This window comes from Thunnus thynnus, chromosome 17 (assembly GCF_963924715.1).
Source record: "Thunnus thynnus chromosome 17, fThuThy2.1, whole genome shotgun sequence".
Taxonomy (NCBI): Eukaryota; Metazoa; Chordata; class Actinopteri; order Scombriformes; family Scombridae; genus Thunnus; species Thunnus thynnus.
The window spans coordinates 21584799-21612758 of NC_089533.1; the positions used below are offsets into that span (position 1 = coordinate 21584799).

At 42.2% G+C, this 27960-nt stretch overlaps 1 protein-coding gene across 1 annotated transcript; it reads right to left on the reverse strand.

Annotated features, from left to right (window-relative positions):
* Nucleotides 1-7344: 7344 nt before the first annotated feature.
* On the reverse strand, nucleotides 7345-26684 carry fscn1a (fascin actin-bundling protein 1a). Its single transcript, XM_067615778.1, has 5 exons — nucleotides 25613-26684; nucleotides 12877-13033; nucleotides 11391-11512; nucleotides 10255-10422; nucleotides 7345-9777 (listed from the first exon to the last, which is right to left on the reverse strand). Exons 1-5 carry the CDS (start codon nucleotides 26451-26453, stop codon nucleotides 9569-9571), a joined length of 1497 nt encoding a protein of 498 aa, XP_067471879.1. The 5' UTR covers nucleotides 26454-26684; the 3' UTR covers nucleotides 7345-9568.
* Between the last annotated feature and the right edge of the window lie 1276 nt (nucleotides 26685-27960).

The following is a 27960-nucleotide window of genomic DNA, read 5'->3' on the forward strand; positions in this document are numbered from 1 at the left end:
CTGTTTCATGCAAATCTGGACTTTGCCTGTTTTGAAGGTTTTATGTTTTTATTTGAGTGGGAGAAGAAGACATCTGTGTCATACCTGAAGAAATCACTCCTTACTACCTTTCTTCTGCTATCGATTGGACCGTTCAGCCTGTCTCTGTCTCACCCCTCCTCCTTCGTCTCATGCAGAAAAAGGGGCTGACTCATGATAACTGAGCCCCTGGGCTATGCACCAATCACATGACAGAGAGGGTGGTTTCCACCAATCGAGGCACAGCGACAGCTGGGCTTTGTGATGTTACTCAGAGAGGGGACTTCTTTGTTCAGCCAAGTGTGCTGTTAGTGTGACGAATCACTTTGCCTCAGTCACACACTCACAACCTCTTGTTTCTGCATGCAGACAATAAAAGTAGCACAGCAAACCCCCATTTTAGCCCAGGGGTCCTAATGGTTTTAGTCATGGGTGGTATCAGACAGACTGTGTTTTGTGAGAGCCAGAATTTGACTTTAATCAGAATCAGCATCTACTAGCACCAGCCAGGCTGTCATGAATACAATTTTATTGTATGTGTATTTAAAAAAAGATACAGGAGGTCATGTAGGGGCTTCCACAGAGGCTTCACATAACATGCTGCTTATTTATGTGTTGATCTCTCATTTTTGGACAGCAGAAACAAAATACACACTCAAATGAAACAAATCCTGGCCTTGTGTTTACTGATAATGTAACTTGAGGTCATTTCTGCAGCTATGACAGGGTTTTTTTTTTTGCTCCATAAACTAAAAAGACTGTTAATCTCCTCTGAAAAGAGAAAAACAAGCTCTGATTTCCACACTTACATTAGAAATTAACACCAGTATTACTGTTAAAGGGGTACTCCGGTGGTTTAGTATTGCACTTCCATAAAGTGGGAAATGGTCAAAATAAAAGTAACAGAAGCTGTCATATCCTGACTTTTTAGTCCTTAGGATGGGTCAAGCTTCAAAAACACCTGGATCCTACACTTCCCAAAATGCAACACAATTGTGTCTTATGTTAGATCATCCCTGCCTGGTAAACACCAATGTTTTTCAAATCCCACACTTTCAGCTTGTAACACAAGCTTTCCATGCCAGCCCATGTTCAGATAACCCGGATGACATCATTATAACTTCACAAAGCTCCAAAAAGTTTTTGCAGTCTTAATTGTGCTCAGCATGATGAGTAAATAGTGTAAAATGTGTGTTGCATGTTTAGACGTCCATCATTTAGTATAGATGAGTGTGTGTGACTCCCATGACCACTGTAAACATGACGGCTGCTCGGATGAGTGTAAGTCCTGACCCCTTGACCTTGTGACCCGTCACCCCGATCATCACCGCTGCTCTCCTGCTGGCGAACAAGCCTCAGTCCCTGAAAACAATCACGCCTTTCTTTCTCTCAAGAAATCCTATTCTAGTGTGTTTTATTCTTTTCTAGTCCATGAAGACACCCCGGGGCCTGCCAGACGAGCGTGTGGGTCATGGATTACAGTTGGATAGTATTACAGAGAATTATCTGCTAATGACTCATTTAATTGAAAGAACAAAGGGCTGGCTTAAGTGATGTGATAAGGCTCAATAAAGGAGACTTATGGCAATATGGTGCTGTCACTCATATACACTTAAGGTCTAACGCCCACTCTAAAATGAAAATTAAAATGCTGTCAGAAGATGGAGCTAGATTAGCAATAGAGACTGAACCTCATTAGTGTAAATACACACATGAAGGACTGAAAGCTGGATTAAAACTCTTTAGGTTTCATTTTACAATCTGAAATCATCTTATTTTACATGAGGAGGCTTCAAATTAGTACACTTCACATATTTGGAATAAAACGGCAATCTGAACTTGAAGTCTAGACTGAAAACTTACATATTCTGCTGTTTTAACTATTTTGAACTCTCATTTTTTTATGAATGGCAGTGTCAGTCTGTCCCCTACTTTGGTTCTGACTGAAAAAGCTATTGGAGAGATTACCATGAATTTTTGTACAGACTTAATTACTTTTCCTTATCTGCCACCATGATGTTCTTGGGTTTTAGTGAAATATCTCAACAACTATTTCAAATGATTGACATGAAATTTGCATGTTGTCAGCTGGTGTTAAGCTCAAAGCACCGCGCTGTGTTTAAGTACAGCCTCAAAAAGCCACTAGCATGACTGTAGACTCTTCTTCTTATTAATATCTTAACTTAGGGTTGGGTAATATGATGATATATATTGTGAGACGACACAGGTTGTTAACTGCATTCAGATTCCAGCTCTGTGTTTCTATCAGTGGATCTCAGTGTAGCCTTTGACACCGCTGATCACTGTATACTATTAGACAGACTAAACTGTAAATTTGGTGTCTCTGGACTGACCCTCTTGGCTTAAGTCCTACTTACTGTATCTGAAAGAGCACAGTGTGTTAAATATGGAGTACCCCAGGATTCGGTTCTAGGCCCTCCCATGGAATAAATTTCCATTGCTACATGGAAGATACTCAGCTGTATGTGCCTGTAAGGGCTGATGATCATAGTCAAATTACTAAATTAGAGGCCTGCTGGTCGTTGGCCCTGCTAGACAGCAGTTAGCTGTAAATTCAAGTAACGGTAACAGTGTCTTCTCTCCTTATTTTCTCCTCCTGTCCTCTCTTGTCTCTCAGGCATCTCTTGCTGGACCATCACCCATCCTGGAACCACTCCGCTTCCCTGGCTGTCAGTGCCATTTCCAGAGGTTTGGGATCTGGTTCCCCATCCAGCAGGCCCTCAGCCTCACCTCATGTCTCTCTCTCTCTGAATGATGTCTTTATCCTTCTCTCTCTCCTGTGTGAATAATGTCTTTTCTTGTCTTTTTTCCCGTGTATGTGAATGGTGTGATGTGAGTCTCCCCTGTATGCATGTGTGGGTCTGTCCTCCTGCCAGGTCTCCATGGTGATGGAGGTCACGTGGCTCAGATCCTATTCTGCTCTGGCGGCACCTGGAAGCTGCTTGGCGTCCTCTTCATTACATTCTTCATATATATTATAAATCCATTATAATCTTGTCATCTTGTTAAATGCTGTAATTTGTGTTCTATTCTGTTCATATAGTAAAAGTTTCTCAATTATTTTCCAGAATGTAACGATTATATATACTGATACTATATGATATAGGATATACTATATAGGATTACTCCTAACTTATGTTGTTTTGTTTGTCTTTCTGTGTGTTTCTTGTTATTTATTTTATGCAAAAAGTGAATCACCATGAATTGCCATTGTATATGAAATGAGCCATATACATAAATTGGCCTTGCCTTATCTGCCTTGAGATCCAAATGTGATAAATCAGGAGTTCAGTGAGTTCAATAACAGCGTCACTGTTCCCCATACAAACTACTGGAAACAAACAGTCAGGCCTTTCAGTGAATAGCTCTTGTGGACCTGATGCTGTGAATGGGTTTTGATGAGACAGATTTGAGCTGCGGTTCTGTCTGCAGCTCTGAAAATATGAACCAGACATGACCTGCAAATCTCCTGGGACCCCTGATATTGACAAACACCACCTCTGCTGCAGCTTCCTGTTATTCATGTTCCTGTGAGAGCGAGTATGACTGTAACTGTACAATAAATGCATCACCTATGTTGACCGAGACAACCTTCACACCTTGAGAGTCACACATCGTCCCTGTATGTGTGTGTGTGTGTGTGTGTGTGTGTGTGTTTGTGCATGCATATTAACGCCCTCTGCTGCCTCATCCTCGGGGACTGTTGTTGTCTAGAAGCATTTGCTCCCCAGACAGTTTTTGCTGCTCCACCTCCGCTGGCATTGTTTGTGTCTGTTATTGTTTGTGTGTATCTTTAATGAATGTGTGTATTTTTAATGAGTGTGTGCTTTTACAGCTGTGCTGCTCAGTGTTGTGACCTCGGTAAAGCTGCTCATACAATCTTCGGATGCTTCATACCTGCCGTGTGCCGTCGTCCTTTAAACACTGATATACTCTTACATTACTGGTCCTTTTTTGTCCTACACTTTTTCTCTACATTAATTTTCCACTTTGTTTTTCTATTTTGATATAACTCATTTATAATGTGGTTGTTTCTTAAAATTTTTACACTGGTTCTTCCTAATAAATATTTTAAAAAAGACTTTTTATGTCAGTGGGACCATCTGGTTAAATACAAAACAACCCTGCATTGCACCATTGCTGTTGCACCTGAAGGCATCATGCATCATCACTTTTAAGTTCAATTGATTCCCTGATCCTGCAAACATCCCATTTGCTTCACAGTTCTGACTGAAAAGCAATAATCACATCTGGATCACCACTAAAATTCCGCTTATTTGCCTGAAGCTGGTCTGGTACCCAAATTTCACTGAAATGAATATTAATTATTGGACTCTCTTGATGTGTTTTTTTTATTTTTAAGGGGAATGCATTGCTATAATTAATTAGATGTAAACTGGGTTTGATCTGACACAACATACAGCACCAATGTGAAAGTATGCCGAAAGTCTCTCATGGCTTATCTGTCAACCTGCTATTCATCCTGCACAGACTCATGTTGCTCCTTCACATCCCCTAAAGAGATTACTGACTGACTCGGTGACCCACTGACTGCCTGACTGCATGGCCACGTGAGGGATGGAAAAACACGGGTGGACGTAGATTTGATTAGAGTGAGGAGAGCTGGTGGGAAGGCTGTACACACACACACACACACACACACACACACACACACACACACATCCTCTGCAGTCGAGTACCTGGGAAGAATATAGGAGGAGGACAGTTCGGCTTTGTGCTATTTCCTCAATGATGAGCTCTTCTCTGATCAAAGGCTTCCTCCTCCTCCTGCAGCTGCTGCTCCCCAATGCTCCTCATCCTAACCCCTCCAACCCCCACCCCTTAACACCACACACACATACACACACACACACACACACACACACACAAACACACACACAAGCCTCAATCAGCCTGCATTTTGGATGTAATGAAGGTTTTTGACATTTTTAGTCCGGAAGCTTCACACTCACACGTCGCCTCTTCTGGCCTCCCGCTTTGATTCAGACCTCGCCGCTTCTAGAAGCTGGTGTTTCCATGGTAACAGGGCAATTGGTTGGGGGACTCAGATGTGGGTGGAGACGGCGGCCATTTCGCACACAGCCTCTCCTCCCCCCATCCCTCCCTCCGTCTCTTTGCTCGTTCTGGGCCAACCAGCCAGCTCTGCCTGCAGCGTGACAGTTTACCCACAAACCACTGCACCCATTTCTGGGATCTGGGTCATATTTTGAGTGACTCATCTTTTCAGCTCAATCGCACAGAAGAGGCAGGAGGAAAAAAGGAGAGAGGGAGGGAGGGAGAAGAGGAGTGGGAGAGAAAGAGGTGGAAAATGAGTTTGAGTGATGGAGGGATTGATGGTAGGAGAGAGAGAGAGAGGGGGGAGAAAGATTAGGTGGGAGGTGGAGATGAGGCAGCAGAAGGGAGGAGATTAGATGAGGGGTGTGTGTTTGTTTTGCCATGTTGGGTGTTCCTCTGGGATCTGCAAGCCTAACGGGGAGGGGGGGGGGTGGATTAGAGACCTGCTCTGGAGGCTACATCATTACATTACCACCCTGAATGGTGTGTGTGTGTGTGTGTGTGTGTGTGTGTGTGTGTGTGTGTGTGTGTGAATCTTTAGAGGGGGTTACCCTTTCTCTGCACTGGAATAAATGTTTCAACACAAAGGCTCTATTCAGCAGACAGGAAAAAGTGTGTGTTTCCATATATGTGTGTGTGTAAGTGGGACAGCACATGGAGCTGCTCCATGTGGTCAGAAACTGGCAGGGGACCCAGTAAGTAGCACTATGATTATATGAGAAATGAGCAAGAGCGAGAAAACGCTATGATTTACAAAACTATGCAGGTTGAACTACGACCATCATAGTGTTTTGTAGGTACAAATTATCATTATGAAAGAACAAACATGAATCTGGCCTGAGAGCCAAACCATCTTCCACCTCAAAGACCCTTTCCTATATCTATCAAGCCCTGTTTAAACTCAGCTTTATTTGAAATTCAGTACAAGATTTTTTGGTCTCCTCAAATACCTAAATTTCATGTTGAATTGAAAGATAATGTGCACAATGATGCACAAAAAATCTGTATTTTTCCATTTGACCGTTAGTTAAACCCCTCTCCTGAACAATGACTGTGTAACTGTGAGGCCTGGCAGTCTGTCAAGCTTTGTGTTTCTCTTCATGTTGAAATGATGTGCAAAGGGTCTGCAGTAATCTAACCCTTTATATAGTCCATTTATGAAGAATTTTGATGGTGGTTTCTTTTTTTACCATCTAAACCAAAAATAGAAGAGCAAAAGTGTAAGGAATGGATTGAATGGTGTGTTGTTCTGCTCTAACAAAAACTGCAAACGTAGCAAGTCTGGCTAAAAGCATATTACCCACAATAGTAACCTAGCTTTACCTCCACAGCTATGCAGAAGGATTTCATGCTACATTATTTTCTCATAAAAGTGAACATGCTGTTTGAAAATACAGACAATAAATCATTAACCTATTACCTCTGTCCAAGTATGTAAGCTAGCAATGTTGTTATAGTGACATCTTACATTTTTCATACACATACTCATAACACTAACATTAGGACACCAGATCTACACTGCAATACAAAAATAATGCTGTTCATATTTATTTATATTAGTCTTATAAAGTCTATATTAGTCTTCTAAATGGAGCATCAACTGGTGAGGACTTTTTGGGACATGTAGCTTTAGCCTCAGCCTTTTAGCATGATATCATGTATGTAGCCATTAATTGCATATTTAAGACCATTTTACAGGGTTCTTGATTTAAAACAGGGCAGTTGGAAACATTGCAAAGTTACAAAGAGGCTTTTCAACCAACTCATGGAGCTAACATTGGCTTAATTAGATAGTTACAGCTGAAAAGAATCTGCTAGCGACAGCTGTCATTTCAGCTGCCAAAATTGACAGTTGCTAGCTAGAAATAAAAAGATGCTTTTGTCTATCTCAGTCTGAAATCAAGGACCTATTGTTTAAAAAAATACTAAGAATTTTGACAGTGAATTGCCACTGTTATCAATGTTTATGTATCGTGCAAGAACAGAAAGCTTATCAGGCAACAGCAACTATGTAGGCTTAGCTAAAGGTCAAATTTATGTATAGTCAACCTGGACTTAATGTGACAGAGCTTCAGTTAAGTTCATTGCAAACTGCATGTATTCTCTATGTGTTTTGGGACTCTTTAAACTAAATGTAAAAAAATCTTAATGGTAGTTTCATATGGGGAACACCAGGATTCTAGTGAAACTCACCAAGCAAGGCCAAGATGAAACAATAAAAGACACGTGTAGCATTCCAAATCCCAGTTTTATTGGTCGTTGGATTTCAGGTGAACCAATGGCACGAGAGAGATTAATCCACAATATCAAAAAATTATACAAAATAATAATACAAAAGGAATTTCCAGTTATACAAAGCAAAGATGTGGACTTTTTTCTTTTAATCTTTTATTTTCCTACTGCCCAAAAACTCAAGAGTAAGGCACAGTCATTACCACATGTTTACCCTTCCACATCCGTTTGTCTAAGCCTTGGACTTGGTTACCTTGGAGACAGTTTCTCCGAGGATAACCGCTCCTTTCATTCGCTTGAGATTCTCAACCCTTCATTGCAAAAATGGACTAAACTTCAGATAGAAAAAATGGGACGGATGTTGTTAGGAGCTGGCTACAATCATGTATCATTTCATGGGACTACAATGATTGGTTTTCCATACTGATTCCCACATCAGAGGAATGTTTGAAGGGTAGAGAATCAAAGTAGTGAGGACTCATGGGAGCAATGTGCTACACGACTGCATAACAGAAAATATTTCAGTCAAATAGACGATAAATTTAGCAGAAAGACAAGTTTGCTTCTCTTTTTAGAAGAAAAAAAAAAAAACTTATCTCCCCCTCACCTTCACTGATGAGTCAGAAACATCCAACACAAAGAAATAAGATTTAATCATATCTCATTGAAAAGGCTGCCACGACACTGCTCAAAGTTCAGACTGAAACTAAAACCAAAAAAGAAGCAGATTCCTAATCTCATGCACACATGTTTCTCTTGATTTGTTGATCTGTTGGTCCAGACAGTATGTGAGATGCTCGACAGGTGACGGTAACATATCTGAACATGTTATGAGTGAGTCAGTAGCACCAGGTTCCAGTTTTGTCAGTTGTGTGCGAGTGACTGAGATGGTTTGTTAATCCAGTATCAAAGGTTTGGTCTAGAGATAAAGGTTGAGGTTTATGTTTGGTCGAGGGATTCAAAAAGCAGCTTTCATAAGGGTCTATAAATCATTTCACTCCAGTTGCTATGGCTACCTACTGAACGCCCACCCATGATAATGTCTGTGCCTTGGACATAGAAAAAGAAATGAATCCAACTGTGTGTTTTAGCAAGTGCTTTTTCTTCCAGTAAGACAGGTGAGTGCAGTAAACATAAGTGACCGCACAGTGTTTATTTTTAAATTTGCTTTATACTGTTCTCGGGACAATAGGTTTGTGGAGGGGGAAGGAGGACATGTGTTTTAACTTCCTACGTCCTGTTTGGTCCAGGAGAATCAGACTCCCTGCCAACCAATGAGAACACAGCTAGAGAACAACACAGGAAACTGGTTTACATTTGAATATTTTACAGTTGAGATGAAGAGTGAGATTAAACCCGTCAGGTACATTATCTTCGATATCTTTATCATCATCATCAGATCCACTCCAGTTATATCACATAGTCATCACACAGAGGCAACAGGGCCTGCTCCAGAAACAAACATACGAGGCCTGATCTGATAGAAGCTTCCACACGAATACAGAAAATCTGTTTCTACTCAACCAAACCGCACAAAAAAACAGACCCACTTTCTTGATCTTTTATTTCCAGCTGGAAGGAAGCAGCTGAAGCAGACTTTACCCAGTCGTGGATCAGTTTTTAGATTCGATCAGGTAGAAACAGATCTACCACACCAGGTCAGACACCATAAATACTGCCACCATGTGCTGCTCACACAGACAATAGAGACAAGTAGAAAGACGAGGGGTTAACTCAGAGAGGAGGGGCTTTAAACGTAGCTCTGCTCTGGGAGATAGGATGGCCCGGCTGAGCGAGAAGGGGGCCCAATCGTAAGGCGAGGATGGGGGGTGAGTGACAGGTTGAGCAGCGAACCAGATCGGAGCAGAAAAGTGCACAGCCCCGCGGTAACTATGGCAACAGATAAAGGTCGGCACTGCAAAGCAGAGCTGAGAAAGGGAGGGATAGGTAGATAAAGAGGAAGGAAAGGGAGGCAGGAGAGAAAGAAGTGTCTCCTTCCCTCTTCTTCCATCCTTCCTCTTCTCTCTGTGCAGTTTATCAACAAATAAAGTCATAAGTACAGGCTATAATATAAAGGAATGGAAGGGAAAGTGTAGTGTGGGTTGTGGGTAGGTAGATGTATGGACAGGTGGTGCTGCTGTGCTGCGTCGCCGCACTTCATTCATCAGCATCGCAGCAGTGGGCGACCGCATCCACGCTGCCGTGCTTTCCCCCCCTTCCCTCAGTACTCCCAGAGCGTGGCGGTCTCCAGGTCGTCGGCGTTGGCCTTCAGCACACCGGCGTGGTCGCCGCGGAGGTACTTGCCGTCAGCAACATGGCGGACGGCCACTTTGTTGTAGTCGCAAAACTCGAAGAGGAAGTCGACAGGCGTGTCGCTGCTGCTCACCACCGACTGCTCGTTACCCACCATCCAGTATTTACCAGTCGAGTCTGCAGGGGGAGAAAGGAAATACAGGAGGAAAGGATGGATTAGAGAAGATTAGAGGAGATTGAGCAAAAGGTGCAAGGGTGTGACACAAGGGCGTAGATGGAGATATTGTGTGTTGGAAACATGGCAGAAGGGTGTGAAAATGGAAAGGGAGGGAACAAAAGGTTCGGCTTAAAACTGCTTTGTTTGAATTACGTAATGTGAAGGGAGTAAAATTATCCAAATCAAATCCCTCTTTTTGGCACCAACGCCCCATGATTAAGTCCATAATGAGCATCGCTCAGAGAATAAATGATTTTAATCCCTTGTATGCCTGCAGGAGCCCCTCCCCCATGCTCTGACAAACAACCTATCTGCCAGCTGTGTACTGCTGCTGCACATGTAACAGTCAACATGAAACAGCTAACCTGTGACTCAGTCATTGTGTCCTGCTTGGACCCTCTACCTGCTGTCAGCTAAACACCTCAATGTAAACTGACCTTGCAGGCTGTAGGCTCCGTCTCTGAACTCCAGAGTGAAGTAGTCGTAGGAGGAGCGGTTGGAGTCCAGCGTCCCCGTCACCTTCCTGCAGCCGATGAAGCCGTGCTCCCCACGCAGCACGATGATTGGGCGGTTAATCAGCTTCATGATAAACTCCTCAGACTCCCCTGCAGACACAGTGAATAAATAGATGTATAAGTGTCAAAGTGTAAAAACTACTGCAAAGACATGACAACTTAAACCGTTAATTTCACCATATGCTAATATATAAAATCATCCAAAACACCAACGCTGGCATTGCAAAGGCAATTAGGGCATTTTTGAAACTTGGTTGCTTAAGCTAAGAGGACAGATTATTTATATTTCTCACTAAAAACCATGTATGAGAAGCAACTTGTGTCAAAAAAAAAAATTCTAACAGCTAACAGACGCTTGTCAGAAAGTGCAGCACAAAGCAAAAGCGTCAGCTTTCATCCACCATGCCAGCACCCAGAGCCAACTTTATAACTGGAGCATCTTCTGATCTGTTTGCTGACTGGATGCTTGTGTCTTGCAGTAATGAAAACAGTTGCTCTGATAAGCCAAACAAAGTCCTCACATTGCATTTTGATAACTCTGTGTTGCAATAGTCGGGTGCTATTAAGTAAGGATGAATTGGGAACAAGTTCAATTTGCATGGCCTCAACTTAAATCAATATGTAGGCATGGTAATTAGTTTTTGTCCAGAATTATTAGGGATCTTTTCACTGTTGGCACACCTTTCTGATTTGATATTTTGGTTTCATTCTGCAGGCTCGTCATTGACTAAACATTTAGGAAATCTGGGCAGAAGTGTTCTGCATAGTCAGGAGTTTTCTCATGATGTTTCCAATCAACATGATTAACTTAAGAAACACAACGAGAACATTGCAAAAGAATAAACAAAGACATCAACAAAGCTGAATCCCCAAAGTATACAACGACGCTACGTTATGTAACTCTGCTCCGAAGCGCTGAAGCTTTTGAGGCCCAGGAACAACTGGAACATTTAGCCATGATTTAATTCCTTTACTGACATTCCTCCACTGCTGCTGAAAAGTGAATCCGTTTGCTACGTGTCATGGTCTGAACGGCTGGATCAACAAATCAAACTGACCGGCAGAGTCGATGGTGGCTGCTAGCTGGCCGTTTTTCTTGGCGGCGACGTATTTCCCATTAGCAGCCCGGAGAGTCAGCCTCTTCCCACGCCACTCAATGTCAAAGTAGCAATTAGCCGACCTACACGCAGAGAGAGGCAGAGAAAGTAAAGGCATGAGAGATAATCACATTTACATGGCAGTTAGATATCCAGTGGCACACCTGCATGAGTGTCAAGTGTACACACACACACGCATTAACATTCAGCTCTCCTTTTAGAAAGCTACAGCTGTTTTATCCAGAGCTCAAGTAATTGTTGGGTAATTGGATAGGTAAGCTCAGGCTAGAGGGATAAGCTTCACTTGTCTTTAGTTAAGTTGAATAAAGCAGCTTGTGAAATCCTTTCACTTGGCAGAGATTAAGGTTTATTTTCCAGTTTAGCTTCAACATTCCTCAATCATTCTTGCCTTGTTACCTTTAATCAGGGAAGCTCTGACACACTCTCCTAAACGTTTCCCTCTCAGAGTTGGAAACCGCAAGAGGACTTGGTTCGAGAAGAAGATTTTTGTGGTCTAATCTAAGGAGGAGTGAAGCCGAGTCAAATCTCAAGAATGTGATAGAGGAATTCGGCGAACTTCCTGCCGAGCGCTCGGCTGTGTGACCCCTTTGTGTCAATGACCATCTCTGCTTTCTCTTATCTTAACAAAATGGACTGGTGTGAGACCCCCCCCCCCCCCCAAAAGTTAATTCAGGACACATGCTTCTCTGACCCTCCTGATATTGGATCAGATTAACTTATTGGATCTGTATAACTTTTGTAAACTGCTTTATGACTGTACATCTGCTTTATGACTGTGCATCTGCAGCTTCTATTGAGCACCGCACTCATTCTCTGCATCAATAAAACAGAGATTTAAACACAATCTAAACAAAAGATCATCATAAAAACTAATAAAAAGAACCACGTACTATGCTTAGAGCTGAAAGATGACGAGCTATGAGAGCAGCCTGAGCCTCTGCTCCTAAATCTATCTGGGGCCTCACAGGGAAGCGACCAGGAGCTCAGGGTCAAAGGTCAGGGGGTTAAGAGGCAGCAGTGGACGGACAGAACCACTGCACATAAAAGAAAATCACTCTACAGGTTGAGGTTGCGCACAAATGCAGTCAATCTCCCACAACATACCACTGCCGTGACATGAGCGCACTCACTCTTCACCTCCCACGCACACACACGTTGTCATCACCCCCCACTGCACGCACACACACACACACCCAACACACACAAAACTCTCAAGTCATGTCACAGCTCAAGTTACCAGAAAGAACAACAGACTAAGAGCTGTGACAGACCAGTATCAGGTTCTCCATGATCAACACACACAATCACTGCTTCTGAGAGGTGAGCACACACACACACACACACACACACACGCGCTGACAGATTGAAGCAGGTGTGTTTGTGGTGAATCTTGAGTTTCAGATGTAATTATATGTGTGATGCTTACTTGGTGGAGGCGGTGCACTGCAGGCCGCCGTTTGCAGTGAGGGTCCAGTATTTCCCAGCGGCGGTCCGGAACGCACACTTCCTGTTTTCACGACAGATCTCCACCTGGAAGACTTCTTGGTCCCCTTCTTCATCCTGATTGGCTGACAGGTCCATACCTGGGCAAGGTGAGATGGTTGGAGGAGGTAAGGTTAGTTAAAATACAGGCCAGTGGGTCAGTCATGAGTCCAACGCACATGTCAGGGCAGCAAATAGCCGCAGACTGAGGAATGTGCATGAAGATGAAGACTAACAAGCAACAGTCCAGATGCACACGCACGCACACAGATCCTGTGGTCAGGATCAGACGCACTAAATGAGCAACATCAGACAGCTTGGATTAGTGAAGGATTTCACACAGCTGCGCATACACACACACACACACACATCTGTCATAGTCCAGACAGACCCCAATATAGTTCAAAGGATTAGTCGTCATAGTGGACGGTCACAAAACAGCCATCTAACATGAATCAGTTAATCAGTCAATATAAAATTAATCTGCAACAATTTTGATCATCAGTTAATTGTTTTAAGTCCCTCTCCACTCAAAAATGATCTTTTACTTATTGTACTTGGATGTTTGACCTTTCCTGTGCAGAACAATCTATATGCTATGTATGAGTTTGAAGGATGTTTCCACATTTATCTGGTGAAGAGCTAAAGGAAAGTTTCTCTGTATTAACCTTAAATCTGCATATGAGCATGATTTGTGACATCACAACTAGCCAATCATGGTCCAGTATACAACTTACACAAGTCTGATGTGGAAACTTGAAGCGTCCGGTGCACACACGTACACTGAGAATAGTATTTATTCTTTATATTGATTATCTGCATATTAATAGATTCAGTATTTTCCAATGAGGGAGAAGTAGTAGATGTGCTTTCAATCATTTTTAACTAGTTAATTGAACTTGTAGTGGTAAAACCATATCAGACACAAATTATGACTCACAGCAGACTTTTTATACATTAAACATGTCTAGAGGGGATCTTTGGCTGCTTTGCTCTCTTAAATCGTTGTAAATTAAACATCTTTGGGTTTTGGACTGTTGGTCAAACAAAACAAGCAACTTGAAGACACCACCTGGAGTTTTTGGGAACATTCGACAGTGATTTATTGCTATTTTGTGATGTTTTATAGACTCGATTAATGGAGAAAATAAATGACAGTTGATAATGAAAATAATTATTAGTACGGTAACAGCTCTAATTACAGTCATTTTAAATCTGTAGTTCAAAAGGCTACTCTGTGTGTATGTGTGTGTGTGTGTGTGTGTGTGTGTGTGCATCTGTTCACCCCACTGTATGTGTACACAACACCAGACCTCATTAAAAATCACATCAACCCCACTCAGGCACTTAAGAGCAACAAAGAGGTAAACAAACATGAGTCAACTATAGGATGAAGACATACACAACCCTACAGTGTACCGCTTCCCTCACATACACACAGTTAATGCAGGACAATACACGGTATTGTATATGATGAGGTCATGGCGTCGATGGGCCTATAGCCAGAGGGCCGGATTGAGAGACTGTCTGTTGGCCTGCTGTGTAAATGTGTGCAGAGCGAGAGAGGGAACGAGACCAAGAGAGAAAGAAAGATGTGTTTGAGAAAACAAACCGAGGCACTCATGTGTTGCCTCTCCGTCTCCCATTTCATGTGTGGCAACCCCCTACCCCGCCCCCCCCTCTACATCTCAGTTTTTCCATGTTTCTTGTTCTCTGCAGCCCCACAACTGGCTCAAGTGTGGTCACGCTGATTACATTACAGGGAAAATCTGCCCTAAAAACAAAACAAAACAACTGGTCATGATATTTTATGCCAAAATAAGTCCTGGCATGAACTAATCATCATAAAACTGATGAACAAAGATGTCTAGTAAGGGACTGTACAAAAATTATTTGGGGGGGGGAATTGGAGTCAGAAAGGGAGGGGTATGTGTTTTTTGTTTTTTGCATGAGGGAAGGTGGCTTTAATTTCTTTAGTTCAGCCTTGCTTGAAAGATTTATTGTAGGTAAGTGATTAAATAGTTACAAATGAGTTTGTGCAATGGCTCATAAAGGTAAGCTTTGCCATATGCATAGGACAGCAATCCTGTCTTTTAGCCCATCATAATTCAAATGATGACAACTCAAATCAAGTTATGTCACTTGAGGCAATTTATCAGACTAAATATATAGAACTTTTCACATGTGCAGCAGTACTCCTCAAGACCTGTAAACAGACTGATGTGTAAAATCGGCACAGTTCCCCTTTAATGATGAAATCAGTCGAACCAATAGTCCCTGTTATTTTTGACATCATGGAGTGGAGAGTCCTAGAAAATACTCATAAGGAGGGCCTTGATTTTTTTAAAAGTCAAAACATACAATTCCCATGTCCCCAACCAGTAATTTTCAGACAATCCCTGACAGTTTCAAAGTATCCTTGGTGATTACTCCTCTTTCCCTTTACACAACACATGATGTCTCAACACAAGCTGTAAACAAACTGAAGCCAAAGATGTACTTTATATTGAAAATAACCAAGATCCCAGTCAAGTCTGTGTTACCACAGAGCAAGTATTACGTAAGTGTTAGTTGCTGAAGACTTACTGCTCACATTTTATGTGCAGGAAAAAAAACAAAAGAAAGAAAGAAACACACAATACTCGCTCCTGTCGAGTGCCCACTAAAGTCAACTCAGGAGCTCTGGCCTCTGTGGACAGATTGAGTTTCTGCAGAAATATGTGGGGATGTACACATGTGCACACATATGCTCCTAGCACACACACACACACACAATTGTAAAGGAAAATATAACTGGCCTTAATGGGAACCACATGGTCAAAGAAGATGAAATGTAAATTTAGCAGCAACAGACAGAGAGGGTTTGAAGGAACACGTTAGAGGTGGACTAGAGGAGGAAAAATGAGGAGAGAAGAGGGTCAGACTCCAGAATCAGTCACATTTCTAAACTCTGCTCTAATCCTCACTGCTTCCTGGTCGGCCAACAGATTCTCCGTACAGTAGCACAGCAGAGAACATTCATTACTGTGGCAGGCGAGAGAGAGCGTAAAACATCTGCTGAGTGATTCTCCCCACAACGAACTTACAGCGGGATTAGTGACTCACCTACAACTTGAAGGAGCTTATTCCAACATGTTACCAAAAAAAGAAGGAAAAAATCATCTGTTTTTACTTTATTTGAAACCTCAAACATAAAGCACCCATTCTCTAAAGGTTACCAGTTTATCACTCAGTGACTTGGACCTATATATAAGTAGACTATAAGACTATAAATCACAATAATCATCAGCATAAAGTTAGTTATGACCTTCAATTTTTAAATGCTATCTGCTTATAAACACTCCCCAGAGTTAACTCTACCAAACCTGCACAAAACCACAACATTTGTTTTAATAATTCAAAATTCAAGTCCAGTTATCAGCAAAAATGTTCATAAATGCTGTGACGAGAAATCCATTTTAAAAATCCTGGATCTACAATGTCCCAACATCGACAATTATTGATTTGATGATGTAATTTATCAGGAGTAAAGTCGATAAACACTCAATACTTTCTGGCAAGAAACTGTCAAATTAAAGATGTTGACTGCGGGCAGGAAGCATCGAAAATATCCAGTATGCACCCGAGACATTCACTAACTAAACCAGGGTTGCAACTAATGATTAATGAATTAATCTGTCAAGTATTTTCTCCATTAATCGATTAGCTGTTTGATCCAGAAAATGGTGAAAAATGGGGATCACTGTTTCCCAGAGTCCAGAGGTTTAAATGTCTTATTTTATCAACAACCCAAACATATTCAGTTTATTGAATATTCACATTTGAGAAACTGGAATCTGAATTTGGACATTTTTATCTTGAAAAATAACTCTTTGATTGTTGTAAAATAAAATTATCTCAATAAAATAACTCAATAAACTCTGTACTCATCCTTGCAATGTTAGTTTCTCACACAAGATTGGTGGAAAACCAACGTGCATTGCACAATATGACAATAAATAGGAAACTAACTAAAAAGACTTTGCATGCTGAACTGCACAACAGAGTCTGCCATTGAGCTGGTGACACCTTTTAATAAATTCGAATTTGAATTTCTGTGGGAGAGGTGCTGTCAAATATGGTTCATTTCATCCAGTCAATATAATGTACAAACCTGAAAGTTTTGAAGGAAATGAGATGAGGATCTGCTCTCAGTCAGAGGATTAGTGTCTCATTTTTACACACACACACACACACACACACGCCTTGAAACTGGTCACAAGTTATCACATGGAAAGAAAAATATTGGTGTACACACACACACACACACACAACCTGAAAATATAAGAGAAACAACAGTCGGCTTGAGGCCTGTGGAGCCTCAGCTGTGACCCAGAGAGAGAGGCTGAGGATGACTGTTAGGATTCGTCTATGATTGTGTGTGTGTGTGTGTGTGTGTGTGTGTGTGAGTTTATTATACAACCACATACATCTGCACTGATGAGTCTGTGAAGCTCACAGGGTTAATGGAGGAGGAGGGAAGAGGGTCTGCACACCACACCAACCACAGCAAAAGATGTGACCACGCATACAGGATCCTCCCAAACCACACCAAATACAGAGCAAAACACACACACACACACACACACACACACAAACACACAGAGTCCAGCTCTTGAAAACAACCCCTCCATCTTTCTGTCCACCCCTCCCACCTCATTCAGCCTGATGGCGGCAGGCACAGATTGTTGGCCTCGGTTACTGTGAGCCAGCACCGGTCCTGCTGTGAACGAACGCAATTGTATCAAGTTCAATTGTGTGTGTGCGTGGTGTTTGTGTGTCTCCTATTGTTTAGTGAGCCTGACTGAGGAGGCGACCAGCTGGGGCACAAACAGGGAGCCAGACCATCAACCTTTGTTCTGATCCAAACACACACACACACACAGTATGACCAGCCAGCCAGCAAGCCTACTCACTGAATACAGTGCTCACTTAAAACTGCTCATACAGTATGGACAAACTGGAAAACACCAGACCAGACCACATCAAGACTCCCACTTCCTCTAACAAATGCAAAAAAAAAGAAACCTCAAATGAGGGCAGACTTGTTATGCCTGAGGATGTCCCAAATCTTTTGGCAAATCAATTTCAAACCCTTCCTGTGTTCAGTGTGATGCAAAAACTGACCATGACGCACTGCTGGACTGTGAGTTAGTGGGCATTTATGTGGAGACACACCCAGAGAGTAGCAGAATGACACACTGGAGGCCAGCTGAAGCCGAACCTATAATAAAAGTAGACGACATGAAGGGGGAGAGGTTCCCTGGCACACTCCCAGCACGCACGCACGCACACACACACACACACACACACACACACACACACGTATGATGACAGATTGAAAACACAAACATACTGAGGGTCTATAAACATATTACAGTCTGCACATTCTGTCACAGCCGGTGAACACTACCAAGGATGCATAAATTAATTACTTCCCCTCTTTTGTGTGTTGTGTGTGCTTGTGCATCAAGTGTGTTCATGTGTTGTAGACCATTTACGCTGCAGGGATTAACACGCACCAGCCAAGGTCAAAGCTGTGTGTCTCATTTCCTGCCAGCGTGGGGGGGGTGAAGGCTACAGAAAGGGTGTCAGGGCTGATTCATGGCCAGACACAACATGGAGTCACAGTTACCCTCCTATCCTCTTATCCTTCTAAGCAAACACTGCACAATACATGATTTAGAGCCTGATTGCAACCCAGATTTGATGAAAATGTTGAAAATGTGTTTTCTAGAGTCTGTAAAAACAGTCAGCACTCCTCTCAGGTTATTTTATATTGAGCTTAGACCAGTCTTAACTGTGACAAATATATCTAACATGTTTGATTTTTATGACAAATCTGAATGTGATTACATAGTTTGAGCTGGTTACCAACAGTAACCTGAACACAGAGCAGCTGTTTAACAACTGTAACCTAAAAAAAAGTCAGTTATTAAAATTAATAGTTTTCAGAATTGTTGTTTTCTTGCCTTGTTAGATGTCAAGAGCAATTCAACTTTCATTTCTATATGCTAAATATGAATCTTCAGCCAGCAGCTGGTAAGTTTATTTTAGCATAAAGACAAAAGGAAGAAAGAAAGAGAAGAAAGCACAGACAAAAGGCTAGTCTGTCTCTGTCAAATTGTAGCAAAACCTGCCTAACAGCAACTCTAAAGCTCTACAAATAACATGTTATATCGTGTTTGTTTAATCTGTACAAAAACCAAAGAGTGAAATCAGCAATTTGTGGTTTTATGAGGGATAAAGTGCCTCTTGGTCAGGTCAGGGAGTCACTGTTCTTGGCCAAGAAACAGTCCACACGTAACGTGTCATTTTTACACTTGCATGGACTTTTCTCCAACAAGAAAGTGAATAAGCCCATCTTCTCAAATGTTGAACTATTCCTTTAAAAGTGTGATCTGAGTCTTTGGTATTTTGCTTGGTATTTTAAATCTTTTCATGTGGTTTTAGTCATGTTTTAGAGGACTTGGGGGGGACTTCATGCATTCATACCAAAGTCTTGTAAATCCAATTTCCAGTTGACGGGCTGGTTGTTAGTCACAGGATGTAGCCAGAAACATTCAGGGTGTACTGCCTTATTGCCATAGTAACAGATGGTACCAGGATTTTGCCTTCTCACAGTTATTCAGGTGAGTAATTATTTGTCACAAAAACAGTCCAGTCCCAACAGGAATCACAGCCTGACCAGATATACAATTAGATGCTTCTCTGCAGCCAGACGCAGGGAGGAGGATACGTTACAGAGAGCAGTCAGCACTCAGTGGTCACACCATGAGCCAACAGGACATGATGGGCTCTCATCCATTTCATCTAGAAACCAGCACTCACACTTGCACAACAATTTAGGGGCAGAACAGGCCAATTAACTCTCCTATTGTGTTCGGGTCAAATTTGACCCATTTAAGTTTAGATGTGTGGAACATACTTTTAATTTTTTCTGATCAAAATAAGTCTTCATCACATCCTCTACAATGGCCTACTAAATACAATAAAACACATTTTGATCTTTTTTTTTTTTTTAAAGCCTATGAAAAAAAAAAGTTGCATCTGTTGTGTTACGGGTCAAATTTGACCCGGTAGTAATTATGGGTTGTTTATGCAGAGAAATATATAGTAAATGTTTCCAAACCATCATCAATAACAAAAATTACAACAAAACAAAAATAATAGTAATGAAAAATAGTATAATAATATTATGAAATAATATTAAAATTATGTTTCATGCCAAGAAAGAGTATTGACTTGAATTCAATTGTAGAGTGGCACACAGCAAATATGATCCCCCTCCGACTCTCTCTTTCACTCACACATACACACACTGTATAGCAGTATATAGGCTGTGGCTTTCTTGCGCTTTATTTCTCATATCACCACACACCTGGCACAACACACACATACACACACGGCCAGAGATGACACTTCTTGTATGATTGACCAATATAACATGTCTTGGAAATTAAATGGACTTTTCTCCTTTTTTCATGGGGAAGTATATGTGGTCAATTTGACCCATGACACAACAGATATAACAATAATTGCTCATTTTAACATATAGAAAAATATAAACAAGTTATCTGGGGAATTATTTTGTTCATCAGATCATCTCATGGTCTTATTTGTCTGTTCTGTTCATCAGATGCAATAAAATAGATAAACTAAAAACGGTTTGTACATTGTAAGTTAAATGTGGTCTAAGGTACATAAAATATCGAAGTAAGTATATATATTATGGTTATGGATAAATAATAAGTCACTTAGCAGATAAAACATTTTACTGGATGACAATTTGTGTTTTTTTCAGTGATAGTTAAATGAATTCAAACACAGGTCAAATTTGACCTGTGAACATTAAAGGTGTAAACCGTTTTCTAACACAATAGGGGGGTTAAAAGGCCATTGAGCTCCAGGCTAACAGACTGATAATGGTGTCTCAGTCCATATAAGGGTCATTAAACAGTCTCTCAGGGACTTTGTGACCATCTCCTTTTCCAAGTATAAGGGAGGGAGGATGTTACAGTCAGGAAACAACCAACAGCATGGGGTCAGATTAATAGCAATTATGAATGTGAGAACAGCAGAAATGTGAGAGCTGCTGTAATGTGTATCTAATAGTTCTGAAATTTCCCTTTGAAGATAAATAAAGTACTCTATCTCATTATCAGACAGAAAATAAGGCTTGTTTCTATTGGTTCCCTACATGTCATGTCAAGGCTTTTTAATTAGTTTGAATTTAATGGGTTCAAGTTTGGTTGACATTCATAAATTACAGACTTATCCATTGCGTTTGAGAATCACACTTTATAGTATCATAAAACTGGCACATATGAAGTAATGTCAACATGTTGGCTAATTAAAGGACTACTTTATTGTGATTACCGAAGCAGAAACTAGATGTGGGCGGCAGAAAAAGTAAATGATGCTGAAGAATTGCGGGGAACATCACAATTCATGTCCAAAAATGAATTCCTCTTGGATTCACAATAACAAACCCATAATTCATGATAAACTGCAATGATCTTAGAATATCAGAGTCACTGTTTGAGAAAGGTCAGTTGAATTCCTCTAAGGTGAGGTTATTTTTGGACTACTTGGGTCTCATTTTTCATCTGTTATGACATTTTATTCACTACTTCTACTGTTGCAGATGCAGGCCACACATTTACAAGTCCATGAAAAAACACAAGCAATCAGAGAGGTTTTCAACTTCCAGTTAAGTGATTTACATAGTACATTTAAAAAACTGACCTGAGAGAAACCTGTCTGACTTCCTGTCTTACCCAAGTGACCTCAACACAGATTGACCTCTACAATTCACCTGGAAGGTAAAATAATATAAACTGTAGCTGAAACTACAAAACTTAACAAGCTGGTAGAAACAGTTACATTTTTACTTCAAGGAAGAGTTGCATGTGAACATAAATGGGAACGAGTACATTTAAATACTCTAAAGTGGGTCTCAACATTTCGGCAACACTCAACAAATCATGGCTCCATTTAAGAATGTGTGTCTACACTGGATTTACTGAGTTTAAGTGTGTGAACACAATCAACAACAATTAAGTGTGAGTCACAAAACCAACAGTTTTGATTGGACAAAGCAGCTTTTGGACTGACCCACTTGAGCCCGCTCTCATCGAAACCCTCAGCTGCTAATGGAAGCCAGCCGACTTCAGCCGCCATCTTGGCTCAGGTCTGCCAAGCAGATAGCTGCTGAGCAGCTGTCGGTTTAAAAACATCTGGAGCCAGTTTAATTCCACTCAACATTTAATTCACATCACAATGACCCAGTTGTTGGCGGGTTGAACGTGGTCTTCCTCTAAAAATTCAGACCTCCTACTCATTATGGACAGATATAAGTGCCAGACAGAGCAGGGAGGACATGAGTTCAGTACCCATGGAAGATGCAGAAGTTTCCTTGTGCAAGACATTAAAGCAGTAACAGACTTCTGATTAGAGACCCAACGAGCCAACTTTTTCTTACCAGATACCAACTCTGATATCTCAAGGTATCCAAGATATTGAGCGCCAATCTGATACTGAGTTCTCTTTTTCCCACATTTGAAATCACAGTGTAACTCACTGTGTGGAAATCATTGAGATCATTTCAATATGAGGTAACATGATGACAGGGATTTCTTTAGCACTAAAAACAGACGGCATCCTGTCATGACAGAACATAAATGATGGTTTTAGCTTAGGTACCTTGTGATGTTTTTGACCCCTAGTATCACTTTGGAACAACATTTTTACAAGTCAACTAGCCCCAGTTTTGTTTGAGATGTGCACACGGGAAACATGTTACACATTTCTGCCACCAGTTTCAGGCTATTTCATTGATCAACACTTGGCATGATCGGTGACACGCAAAGAAATGTATGATGCGCCTACCAAGGCGAGAAGCCGACGACTGTAAGCTAGCAAACATGAACGGAGGCAACACACCAAATGAGCATTTCACTGCGAGCATCAACGTATCTGAAGCTGCAAATGATGATTTTTATTAATCAACTGTTTTGAATCTTCCTGCAACTAAACTTATCAATGACTTGATAAAACGTGACTAAATGCCAGTTAGTACAAAATGTTTCCAGTCCAAAATAATGAAACATCCCAACTTAAAAAAGGAAGAAGAAATAAATCAAAATGTAAATACAGCACCTGTCAACAGTTATGACACACATATATGACACACTTTCTCATTCACTTGAATGAGAAAGTGTGTCATATATGTGTGTCATAACTGTTGACAGGTGCTGTATTTACATTTTGATTTACTATTAAATGGTTTGAGAATTTCACACTTCTCCTGCCTCATTTATCCATGACAACTGTGTGAGCTGGATGCTGCTGTGGCATTTCCCTCCACGAGAGAAAGAAATAATGTGATTGAGCAAAATGTCTGACACACAGACAGCAATGACATTTTTTCACTTGGGGATTATTAAAGTGCAATACATGCCCTCATTACAGAGGATGTCATCATCCAATTCCAACAAATCAGCTGCCAGTTTTTAAATCGTGTTTCAAAATCATGATCTTTTTTTTTTATTCAACCCCCTCCACAAACTGGCCTCCATTTTGTATCTGAGACTGAGCGCCAGTTGAGGAGTAAAAAAAAAAGGAGCTGATGAAAGAGAAAAACGGATAAATGTTCCTTTGACATACAAACAAAGCAGAGAGGCTCAGGGTGTGACAGAGAGACAGGAGCTGAAAATCAGAAGAAGGACTGATCAAACGTTCTAATGAGGAAGGAGGAAAACCACTAAACCGCACAGTATTCTCACCAGTGTGTTCATCTGACCACATGCACGCTAATTTAATGCTTCAGAGAGCATCAATTTGTATATTCCTATCATTCATTACACGAGACAGTCATTGCCACAGTCTCTCTGTGTTCACTCGTTCTCCTCGTCTCTACCAAAAACCCATCAATAATTTTTTTTGTGCTGACTCACAGAGGTTGTTAAGGGCATGATTCCCACACTCACTAAGACCTCAAATATTTTGATTATAAGGCCTTTTAGAGACAAAAGATGGTCATTTATTTAGACACCAATTGCCACTGATAATGACTTCAGACGCACAGCAGCCAGGCCCGAAGGCTTTGGGGGGGGGGGGGAGCAGGGTGGGTGGGGGAGGGGGAAGTGAGAGGAGGATGGGAGAGAAGAAGGCATAAAGAGATGTAAAGAAGAACGGAGGAACAATGAGAGAAGGAAGGAAAGGAGGAGATGGGTGAGGGAAAAAAAGGAAGGAAGGAAGGAAGGAAGAAGGTGGAGAGAGACAAGCTTGTATCTCTGCCCACTCGCACATCTGAGAACCAGACACACATGGAGAAAATTATCTCTCACACACACACACACACACAAAAACACACTGATCCAATCTGAAAAAAAAGGGGAATAACAGAACAATAATTAGGTCTGGAGTATGTCCACCTGGAGCAGGTATCCACCCAATAATTACTGATACATAGACCACCAGTTATGAGAGGTGGAGGTTCAGCCAGATGTATCAACAAAAGGTCATGTGTCTGAACTAGAGGAAGAAGCATGAATCTGTGTGAAGACTTCAGCTGCTCTCAAAAAGCTCTAATTTCAGCTTTGTGTTCCAGGTTGATTATACAGCTGCAGGAGGAAAATATACTGAGGGGATCATTTGGTTTTGGGTTGCCATGACGTCAAAGCTGTGTAACTAAAATAATGATGATTCAGGCTCTGTTTGAGAGATCATTAGCATTCATGGTGATGACTGATGTTCTGCATTTTAAAGTTCTGAGTAATATGAACATGAGTATAAGTTTTAAGTGGAGTGAAATGCTCCAGAATAGATTATAGGATAGAAAACCTCAACATGAACTCACCATATGTAATACATTTTTCCATTTTTGAGTTCTCTCTTGCTCACCATACGAGGCATAAAGTGTGTGTGTGTGTGTGTGTGTGTGTGTCTCCTTCTCCTCCTCTAACTGTGGAGCTGTTCTGCCAGTTCAGCCTTTCTCCAGTTTAGAGCTGTTTTACATTTGAATGACGGCACACGTGCACATGATGCTGTTAACACTAACAGGCCTGAAGACTGTCTGCACTTCTTTGTTACACTCTTTTCATGTCAGTAGTCTGTAAAACTCAAGAACACCCCAGCTACCGTGGACAATATTCAGCGTGCTTTTATCAGCTCTTTGTAAAATAAAAAGTAGAGGTAATAAGTGACGGATTTATCTTCAGTCTGGTGATTGATGTTACATGTTACAGGCCTTCAGTGTTTTTTTTTAATTCGGAGTGATTTTCATATGAAGATGTGGACTCTGGCCAAACAGCCCACAGTTCAGCATATAAATACACACACAGGCCTGCTTTGTGTGTGAATATGTGGGCTATATATGTCCCATATCCAACCCTTTTTAATGTGTGTGTGTGTGTGTGTGTGTGTGTGTGTGTGTGTGTGTGTGTGTGTGTGTGTGTGTGAGAAAGAGAGGGAGGCTGCAGGGGGGGATGCAGTCTGACATTCCATCACTTTAACCCTTCCTCTGCCAGGGATGCATGAGATACCAACACACACACACACACACACCCACACACCCACACAGTCACCCAGAAGGCCACTGGGCCTGCAGCTCACACATACCGGACCACCACACCCACCTTGCCGGGTGGAGACGTTCCTCTCGTTGGCAGCGGTGAGCACGACCTGCGGGTGGCTCTGCTCCAGCACGAACAGCTCATCCTTGCCCACGCGCGCGCTCTTGCCGGACTTCATGGTACCGGAGGGCCCGGAGGGTGCGAGGTACTTGCCGCTACAGTCCCTGAACGCCACCTTGCCGGAGCGGAACTCCAGCGTGTAGCCCGTGCTCTTGTCCGTCGTGGCGACCAGCGCGCCGTCGTTCCTCAGGAAGCGGTTGTCGGAGGTCTGCAGGTGGTAGCGCTGCTCGCGGAACACCAGCGTGATCATGGAGTCCACCCCCCACGGGACGTCCCGGTCGATGGCAATCTCGTCCACCTTGTCGCTCAGGTGCGCGTACCGCTTGCGCGTCAGGCTGAAGATGTTGACCTGCGGGTGCATGGCGATGTGCACGCTCCATTTCTCCGCCACAGAGACGGTCTGCGCAAAGCAGATGATCCGGTCCTCGGTACCGCCCAGGTAGCGCCCGTGCGGTTCGGACTGCAGGGACCAGCGGCCGTCATCATGGGCAGTGATGATGAACCGGCACTCCGGGCCCGGGGTCTCACTGTCTCCGGTAACGTTCCCGTCCTTATCGGCGGCGATGTACCGGCCCAGATGTGACTTGAGCAGGAACACATTCCCGCTGGAGTCGTCGCCGCTCTGCTCCAGAGTCCAGATCTGCTTCTTCTTCATGCTCGTGGCGGAGGCGTTGATTTTGAAGCCGAAGGTCTCCGCCGTGAGGTATTTGTTCCCACAGTTGATCAGACCGAACTGGATCTGCAGCATGTCGCTGGTTCCGTTACTCGCTCCGTTTGTTGTCATAGTCGGTTCTGTGCGTTCGAGCCTCGGACCGGACCGGTTCTGTCTTAGAGGGATGTGGGAGGGGGGGCGGTTCTGTAAGTGAGCTCGCGGCTGAACGGGTGGGATGCTCTGCTGCCTCGCGTGTTTCTCTTTGTTTGGGGAGTGTGTGTGTGTGTGTGGCTGAGTGGGAGTCTGTGAGCGCGCGCCGCCGGTCCTCAGTGCTCTGCCTGTCTCATCAGCGCGAGCCCGCCGCCACAGCTGCAGCCTATATAACCATCAATGACGTTGCAGCGCAGGCCACGCCCCACTGTGATGGACAAATCTGGGAGCTGAGCTGAGGTGTCAGGAGTTTTATCTCTTTTCTGCGGATGTTTGACACCTCTAATTTGTTTATGTTAATTCATCAAGTCCCTTATTATTTCCTCCTTTTATCCTTCCTTTGTTCCACTTTTTCTCCCTTTCTCTCCTCCTCCACTTTTTCTGTCCTCTACCTCTTTGTAAAATCAGGAGCATGCAGTTAAAGAAGAAAAAAAGGAATTACACCTCTAAACTCAGAAGAAGTGTTGTAAAAAATAAGAAGACAGAAAAACATGCTCCATTTACCTCAATATCCACATTCACTTATAGAGAATCTGTCATTCAGCAACTGATAATATCAAATCTGCCTTTCTCTCACTCTTTCTATCTCTGTCTGGGACAAACTGATCAGATGGACTCAGCATTCAAATCATGAGGATGGGGTGTGTGTGTCCATACACAAAGCTCTATTCATGGACAGAGCACGCACATCAGAGGGCAGGAAAGGCCCGGTTCCATAAACAAAGAGGCCAAACAGATCACACTGGCATCTTCTCAGTGCATGTACATAACTGTGCACCCAAACACACACAAGTATTTTTTACGCCTCTTTTTGTGGGAAAAAAAACATACAGAGGTCAAGCAGAAGTAGTTCAGTCTTCGTTTCTCGACATGACATGAGTGTTACTACTCTTTCTAACACGGATGCTGGTCAGGTGTCTGTGTGTCTTTAGGCAAAGTGAGCGATGGGAGTGTGAGCGTGTGGTAGAGTTGTGTGCCTCATCTACATCCCACACGTTATTTATACCTGCATCGCTATGCAAAGAAAGTGAAAGATTAGAGAGATTAGAACTCAGTTGAGTGTGAATGCCTTTGTGCTGCTGGGCTGCAGGTGGACTTGCAGACCAAACCTCAACCACAGGAGTCAAGTTCAGCAGGTATCCATCCTGCTGAAGCACCCATCATTTGATTATTATTCAGCTGCAACAATTAGCTGATTAGCAATTACCAACTATTTTCTATCAATTGATCATTTCAGACAGTTTTCAAGCAAAAATGCCAAATATTTGATGTTTCCAGCTTCTCAAATGTGATGATTCTGTCTGTTCTTGTCATATATGACAGTAAATTGAATATCTTAATATTTAAGGCTCTTAGTCAGATAAAACAAGCAAATTGAAGACATTACAGTACTGTATTGTGAATGTTATGCTATTGTTATGCTGAATGC

Bases quoted from the DNA above. Each gene is read 5' to 3' on its own strand.
- fscn1a (XM_067615778.1), bottom strand. From the start codon at position 26,453: ATGACAACAAACGGAGCGAGTAACGGAACCAGCGACATGCTGCAGATC. The intron at 10,423-11,390 runs GTCAGTTTGATT...CTGTGTCTGCAG, and splicing joins AGCCACCATCGACTCTGCCG to GGGAGTCTGAGGAGTTTATC. The intron at 9,778-10,254 runs GTCAGTTTACAT...CTCCCCCTGCAG, and splicing joins CGGAGCCTACAGCCTGCAAG to ACTCGACTGGTAAATACTGG.